Source organism: Salmo salar, unplaced genomic scaffold (assembly GCF_905237065.1).
Source record: "Salmo salar unplaced genomic scaffold, Ssal_v3.1, whole genome shotgun sequence".
NCBI lineage: Eukaryota > Metazoa > Chordata > Actinopteri > Salmoniformes > Salmonidae > Salmo > Salmo salar.
The window spans coordinates 751,464-760,080 of record NW_025550412.1 but is presented as its reverse complement, the minus strand read 5'-3'; the positions used below and the strand labels follow the sequence as shown (position 1 = coordinate 760,080).

The 8,617-nt window shown below is 41.3% G+C and overlaps 1 protein-coding gene across 1 annotated transcript; it reads right to left on the bottom strand.

Moving 5' to 3' along the window:
• Positions 1–4,864: 4,864 nt before the first annotated feature.
• On the bottom strand, positions 4,865–7,962 carry LOC123739382 (ladderlectin-like). Its single transcript, XM_045713776.1, has 6 exons — positions 7,835–7,962; positions 7,070–7,151; positions 6,541–6,635; positions 5,604–5,738; positions 5,154–5,292; positions 4,865–5,003 (listed from the first exon to the last, which is right to left on the bottom strand). Exons 2-6 carry the CDS (start codon positions 7,137–7,139, stop codon positions 4,936–4,938), a joined length of 507 nt encoding a protein of 168 aa, XP_045569732.1. The 5' UTR covers positions 7,140–7,151; positions 7,835–7,962; the 3' UTR covers positions 4,865–4,935.
• Positions 7,963–8,617: the final 655 nt, after the last annotated feature.

Genomic DNA, 8,617 nt, shown 5'->3' with positions numbered 1-8,617 from the left:
TAATTAACAACGTAGTTTTACAGTTTTATCAACTAATCAACAGCGTACACTACCGTTCAAAGGTTTGGTGTCACTTAGAAATGTCTTTGTTTTTGAAAGAAAAGCTATTTTTTGTCCTTTAAAATAACATCAAATTGATCAAAAATACAGTATAGACATTGTTAATGTTGTAAATGACTATTGTAACTGGAAACGGCAGGTTTTTAATGGAATATCTACATAGGCGTACAGAGGCCCATTATCAGCAACCATCACTCCTCTGTTCCAACGGCACGTTGTGTTAGCTAATCCAAGTTTATCATTTTAAAAGGCTAATTGATCATTAGAAAACCCTTTTGCAATTATGTTAGCACAGCTGAAAACTGTTGTTCTGATTAAAGAAGCAATAAAACTGCCCTTCTTTAGACTAGTTGAGTATCTGGATCATCAGCATTTGTGGGTTTGATTATAGGCTCAAAATGGCCAGGAACAAAGACCTTTCTTCTGAAACTCGTCAGTCTATTCTTGTTCTGAGAAATGAAGGTTATTCCATGCGAGAAATTGCCAAGAAACTGAAGATCTCGTACAACACTGTGTACTACTCCCTTCACAGAACAGCACAAACTGGCTCTAACCAGAATAGAAAGAGGAGTGGGAGGCCCCGGTGCACAACTGAGCAAGAGGACAAGTACATTAGAGAGTCTAGTTTGAAAAACTGACTATTCACAAGTCCTCAACTGGCAGCTTCAATAAATAGTACCCGCAAAACACCAGTCTCAACGTCAACAGTGAAGAGGCAACCCCGAGATGCTGGCCGTCATTTACAACATTAACAATGTCTACACTGTATTTCTGATGAATTTTATGTTTTTTTAATGGACAAAAAATGTGCTTTTCTTTCAAAAAACAAGGACATTTCAAAGGGACCCCAAACTTTTGAACGGTCGTGTACATTGTGTAGTTTTATCATTTAATCAACGTAGCTGTTGTCACGACTTCCACCGAAGTCGGTTCCTCTCCTTGTTCGGGCAGCGTTTGGCGATTGACGTCACCGGCTTTCTAGCCATTGCCACTCCATTTCTCATATTCCATTGGTTTTGTCTTGTTCCATTACACACCTGGTTTTCATTCCATAATTACTGCATGTATTTAGTCCTCTGTTCCCCTCCATGTCTTTGTGTGTAATTGTTTGTTTGTTATGTGGATATTGACAGGCGCTTTACTTTTGCTATGTTCTGTGTTTTTGGCACGTTATTGTTTTTATGTGCTGTCATTTTTGTAACGGAATTAAAGTGCGCCTGTTCACTACACTCTGCTCTCCTGCACCTGACTTCGCCTCCCGTACACACCCCTAACAGCTGTGCAGTTTTATCAGTTTTATCATTTAATCAACGTAGCTGTGCAGTTTTATCATTTAATCAACATAGCTGTGCAGCTTTCTAATTTAACTTTTTAAGGTATAGGGGGCAGTTTTTTCATTTTCGGATGAAAAGCGTGCCCAGAGTAAACTGCCTAATACTCAGGCCCAGAGTCAAATATTTTCATATTATTAGTAGATTTGGATAGAAACCACTCTGAAGTTTCTAAAACTGTTTGAATGATATCTGTGAGTATAAGAGAACTCATATGGCAGGCAAAAACCTGAGAAAAATCCAACCAGGAAGTGGGAAATCTGAGAATTGTAGTTCTTCTTTTGAATCCCTATCGAAACTACAGTATCTGTGGGGTCACGTTGCACTTCCTAAGGCTTCCATTGGCTGTCAACAGCCTTTAGAAACGTGTTTCATCCTTCTCCTGTTACTGGTAAAATGGTTTTTTTGGATATAAATATGAACTTTATCGAGCAAAACATACATGTATTGTGTAACATGAAGTCCTATGAGTGCCATCTGATGAAGATCATCAAAAGGTTAGTGAATATTTTAGCTGTATTTTTGGTTTTTGTGATGCATGTCCTAGCTTGGAAAATGGCTGTGTGGTTTTTCTTGTGAAGTTTATGTCCTAACATAATCTAATTTTATGCTTTCGCAGTAAATCCTTTTTGAAATCGGACAATGTGGTTAGATTAACGAGAGGTTTATCTTTAAAATGATGTAAAATAGTTGATTGTTTGAGAAAATGAAATTATGAGATTTTTGCTGTTTTGTATTTCGTGCCATGGTATTTCACTGGCTGTTGAATAGTGTGTCCCGCAGGTGGGACGGTTACGTCCCACCTAGCCCGTAGAAGTTAATCAACGTAGCTGTGCAGTTTCATCAGTTAATCAACAGCGTAGTTGTGTAGTTTTGTCCACTAATCAACAGCGTAGCTGTGCAGTTTTATAATTTAATCAACAACGTAGCTGTGCAAATTTATCAACTAATGAACAACGTAGCTGAGCAGTTTTATCATTTAATCATCGTAGCTGTGCAGTTTTACCATTTAATCAATGTAGCTGTGAATATTTATCATTTAATCAACGTAGCTGTGCAGTTTTATAATTTGATCAACTAAGCTGTGCAGTTTTATCAGTTAATCAACAGAGTAGCTGTGCAGTTTTATAATTTAATCAACAATGTAGCTGTGCAGTTTTATGAACTAATCAACAGCGTAGTTTTGTAGTTTTGTCAACTAATCAACAGAGTAGCTGTGCAGTTTCATCAGCTAATCAAAAGCGTAGCTGTGCAGTTTTATCAAGGTAATCAACATCGTAGCTGTGCAGTTTTATCAGTTAATCAACACCATAGCTGTGCAGTTTTATCAGTTAATCAAAAGAGTAGCTGTGCAGTTTTATCAACTAATCAACAACGTAGCTGTGCAGTTTTATAATTTAAACAACGTAGCTGTGTATTGTTATCAACTATTCATCAGAGTAGCTGTGCAGTTTCATCAGTTAATCAACAGAGTGGCTGTGCAGTTTTATCAGTTAATCAAAAAGAGTAGCTGTGCGGTTTCATCAGTTAATCAATGTAGCTGTGCAGTTTTATCATTTAATCAACGTAGCTGTGCAGTTTTATCATTTAATCAATGTAGCTGTGCAGTTTTATCATTTAATCAACAGCGTAGCTGTGCAGTTTCATCAGTTAATCAACAGAGTAGCTGTGCAGTTTTATCAACTAATCAACAGCGTAGTTGTGTAGTTCTGTCTACTAATCAACAGCGTAGCTGTGCAGTTTTATAATTTAATCAACGTAGCTGTGCAGTTTCATCAGTTAATCAAAAGAGTAGCTGTGTAGTTTCATCAGTTAATCAACAGCGTAGCTGTGCAGTTCTATCAACAGTATTTCTACAATGAATTTCCAGGAGGAGAAAGGAAAACCAATAGGCTAATCTACTACAGACTCTCTGAGTTGGCTGCAGTATAATAATAGCAATAGACTAGGCTACCACTGAAATATCAAGTTCTCTTCATTCATTGTAATACATACTATTTTACTAATACTCCTCTCCTCTCCTCCTTTCTGTCAGCTATACCATTCAACTATTCTGTCATTGAATACAAGTTGAAGCAACAGTAATGCCGGTGTGTGTGTGTGTGTGTGTGTGTGTGTGTGTGTGTGTGTGTGTGTGTGTGTGTGTGTGTGTGTGTGTGTGTGTGTGTGTGTGTGTGTGTGTGTGTGTGTGTGTGTGTGTGTGTGTGTGTGTTTTTAGGACTGATGAATGACCACAAGGTGGAAGTATTTGATCAGCAATTGTGAACCACTATGTTCTAGTTTGGCTGGAGTGGACTACAGTACAGTAACCATAAACCCTGACCCTGACCCCAGCCCTAGTAGACCTTACATCCTATGCCCTTGAGGATATCGGAGACGATTTGACAGGTGTAAGAAATGTGTGTAAGCAATTTGAAAACATCATGAATTCAATATTTTTTCAGCATTGACCTTTAAACATGAAGAAGGTAGTGATGGTGATGATGATGATGATGATGGTGATTTACATCAATTGGTCATCTCTGGTTTGACTATGAAAATGTAGAAAATGTTGACGACAATGAAAAGTATTACAAAGTGAGAAGCAACTGTTTAACTTCTTTGGGATAGGGGGCAGTATTTTCACGGCCGGATAAAAAACGTACCAGATTTAATCTGGTTACTACTCCTGCCCATAAACTAGAATATGCATATAATTAGTAGATTCACATAGAAAACACTCTAACGTTTCTAAAACTGTTTGAATGGTGTCTGTGAGTATAACAGAACTCATATGGCAGGCCAAAACCTGAGAAGATTCCATGCAGGAAGTGCCCTGTCTGACTAGTTGTTGTCCTTCTGTTGCATCTCTATCGACATTATAGCATCTGTGCTCTAACGTGACACTTTCTAAGGCTTCCATTGGCTCTCTAAAGCCGCCAGAAAGTGGAATGGGGTGTCTGCTGTCTCTGGGCAAAGTACAGCAGCAGAGTTTGTAAGTGGTCAGCCTGGGGACAGTGAGACTGGAGATGCGCGTTCACGAGACTTCTAAAAAAAATTATTTCAGTCTTTGAATGAATACAACGTTGCCCGGTTGGAATATTATCGCTATTTTACGAGAAAAGTAGCATAAAAATAGATTTTAAACAGCGTTTGACATGCTTCTAAGTACGGTAATGGAATATTTTGAAATTTTTTGTCACGAAATGCGCTCGCGCGTTACCCTTCGGATAGTGATCTGAACGTACTCAGAATATTGCAAAATGTGCTTTCGCCGAAAAGCTATTTTAAAATCGGACATAGCGATTGCATAAATTTGGTGCTCTGATTTTTCACTGGCTGTTGAAAAGTGTGGGACGATTTTGTCCCAACTCCCCTAGAAAGGTTATTAACATTTCATTTACCAAAGATGTTATGTGGTACTTCACACTACAGAGTTTCATAGTTGGCTCCAGCTGGTGTTTTGTATAAATGACCACTGAACAAAAGGTAACATTGCAGACGGTGCCTTTATTTAAAACAATCTGAGAGCTTCTCCAATGTTGTCGCTCCCAAAATGTGGACATCAGCGCTTTCTGGAACACAGGAATGGACGTTTGTACCAGCAAGGGGCATCATTCTGACCGCGGGAAGCTGGGAAAGAGAAACAGAAAGGTAGGTATTATTTTTGTTTTATAAATATGTAGCTATAAAAGGAATAAATTCCCTTTAAGGTGTATTTTACTACTATCCAAATGATTGATGTATAATGAGCGGGAGACGAGTCTGGCGACAGCATTGTACCTCCATAATTCATCTCCATGCAATGCTCCCGACAGTTCGTGTTGTCCTTAATAACACCATGGTTATAGTTGGAGGGTTGACCCGGGGCCCAGTTCTGGTAGTTAAACCTGGACCCGTCGCTCCACAGCCAAAGACCCTCCTACAGAGCACACAGGACGATGCATCACCAACAGACAGTAAACACTATATATACACACTGTAGTTACCTGGAGAAATGTAACCACTCTCAGACTCCTAGACAGAGCTATGGATACCAGGACTGACCATCTATGAGATAAGCATGATTTAACCATGGCTTGAAGCTAGACAGTGTTTGTAATATTAGATAACAAGCGTAGAAAACAAACTGATATGTGGGTTAAGGCACCACCAGGCCTTTATAGGTTCTATTCATCAAGAATCAATGCATCCTATATGTTTCAGGAGTGTTGAACAAACGGTGCTTCTGACCTCGATGGCATCGTTGGCTCCAATCCAGGTGCGCTGGACTTTCCCGGTACTATTACTGATGACAGACTGAAGGAAACGATACTGGGGAAGGCTGTGCACTGACGCCAGGTTACCTCCCAGGAGCAAACATTTCCTCTGGAGAGAGAGAGAGAGACAGACAGACAGAGAGGGAGAGAGGGGGAGAGAGAGAGAGAGCCAGAGAGAGAGAGGGGAGAGAGAGACAGAGAGATAGAGAGAGAGAGACGAGGAGAGAGAGAGAAACAGAGAGTGAGTGAGGGGTGGGGAGAGAGAGAGAGAGGGAGAGAGAGAGAGAGACACAGAGAAAGAAAGAGAGAGAGAGACAGAGAGAGAGAGAGAGACACAGAGAGAGAGAGAGAGAGAGAGACAGAGAGAGACAGAGACACAGAGAGAGAGAGAGAGAGAGAGAGAGAGAGAGAGAGAGAGAGAGAGAGAGAGAGAGAGAGAGAGAGGTGGAGAGAGAGAGACAAAAAGAGAGAGAGAGAGAGACGAGGAGAGAAGGACGAGGAGATAGAGAGAGAGAGAGAGAGGGGAGAGAGAGAGACAGAAAGAGAGAGAGAGAGAGAGAGAGAGAGAGAGACGAGGAGAGAAGGACGAGGAGATAGAGAGAGAGAAAGAGACAGAGACAGAAAGAGAGAGAGAGAGAGGGGAGAGAGAGAGACAGAAAGAGAGAGAGAGACAGAGAGAGAGACAGAGAGAGGGGAGAGACAAGGAGACAGAGGTACAATATAAAGATAAATAGAAGGACTGGCACATCATGATATAGTTTCTCAACCCTGTTGAACACAGATTAAACCTACAGAGTCAACTACAACCCTGTATGGCCACCAGACAGGGATGGAAATAGCCTCCTCACTAGTCCAACTATAGTGCTTTTCAGACCAGGCTTCTAGATTATGTACAGCAGACATCCAGGTACCTCTGCCTCTGGCCATGTGGTCTGGACGGGGACGTAGTGATAGCAGTGTGTCGCATATCTGGGCCAGCCAGGTGGGCAGACTCTGCGATCACACTCTGTAGGGGGGAAGAGATCATAATTTAGAAAGATTAAAGATTAATAATAAAATAACATTATTTCAGAATGCTTTTTAAAAGACTTGGGGATCTATTCAATCAGCGTTACAGATTCCATGCTAGAAATTTTAAGGTAATTTCAGATTGAGCAGTTTGCATGCAGCGTTTACCGTGAATGCTGTCTCTGCTGAAGACGGAACATTGCCTTTAAATTTCAAACTGAACGAACCTAGATCAGTTTCAGAACTATGAAACCACAACAGACCTATAAAATAATTATATTTTAGCGAATACGACGGGGGCCCCAACCAGGAGCTCGGGGTCCAGTGACTGTTAAACCAAAACCTAGGTCACTAGGTGTTAAGGTTGCAACAATAACATCAAATAAAATCTGATGAGTGTGAACAGGTCACCAAAACCTTTGGTCAGAATACCTCTGCTACCCCTTGCATCTCCCAGAGCAAAGACAGCGCTGAGAAGCAGAAGAGTGGTCAACATCGCCATGGTGATAGTCTCCTGAGAGAGAGAGACAGAGAGAGAGAGAGACAGAGAGAGACAGACAGAGAGACAGAGAGAGAGAGAGAGAGAGAGAGAGAGAGAGCGAGAGAGAGACAGAGAGAAAGAGAGAGACACAGAGAGAGAGAGAGAGAGAGAGAGAGAGAGAGACAGAGAGAGAGAGAGAGAGAGAGAGAGAGACACAGAGAGAGAGAGAGAGAGAGAGAGAAAGCCGTCAAGACAAATTCATGGAACCAGATATCAAATCAGTGGAACGGCAGGGGGTACTTGGGAGGTCAGGGAAACCCTGTTTGTTACTTAACTTATGTAACTGCTGAGGCAGCGTTTTCCAAACTCGGTCCTGGGGAACCCCAAGCTGTGAATACATATTCATGTGTACTAGGCTAATCTACTGTAATTGGTAGAAAACATGATACCTGAGTTTTGGCAGCAGACTTGAATTCCTTAGCACAGTAGTTCTTAAACTCGGTCCAAAACGTTCACCCATTTGTGTCCCTAGTAACGAGTTCCCAAATAGGACCCTTTTCCCTATGTAGTGCACTACTTTTGACCAGAGCTACATATGACCAGGGCTACATATGCCCTATGGGCCCTTGTCTAATGTAGCTAACTACAAAGGGAATAGGAGGTCAGTTGGGATGAAGACAGGTACAGTATTAGATGAACAGATGTTGAAATCTCACCTTCTGAAGTCTTCAGTTGTAGCTTCACTTCTTCAGAGATCTTCAAAGGTCTTCACTGGGTCTCTCTCTCTCTGTCCTGCCTGTGAGTTGAGTTCCAGTCTCTCTCTCTCTGTCCTGCCTGTGAGTTGAGTTCTAGTCTCTCTCTCTCTCTGTCCTGCCTGTGAGTTGAGTTCTAGTCTCTCTCTCTCTGTCACACCCTGGGGTCAGGGTCAGGGTTTATGGTTACTGTAGTACTGTAGTCCACTCCAGCCAAACTAGAGGTTAGATTTAGAATGAGGTCAGGGTTAATGGTTTAATGTACTGAACATTAGGTGCAAATACTGCCACCTTGTGTTCATTCATCAGTCCTAAAACACACACACACACACACACACACACACACACACACACACACACACACACACACACACACACACACACACCGGCATTACTGTTGCTTCAAGCCTAGTCTATTGCTATTATTATACTGCAGCCAACTCAGAGAGTCTGTAGTAGATTAGCCTACTGGTTTTCCTTTCTCCTCCTGGAAATTCATTGTAGAAATACAGTTGATAGAACTGCACAGCTAAACTTTTGATTTGCTGATAAAACTGCATAAAAAAACCCATCAAATTGATCAGAAATACAGTGTAAACATTGTTAATGTTGTAAATGACGGCCAGCATCTCAGAGTCGCCTCTTCACTGCTGACGTTGAGACTGGTGTTTTGCGGGTACTATTTAATGAAGCTGCCAGTTGAGGACTTGTGAGTCGTCTGTTTTTCAAACTAGACTCTCTAATGTA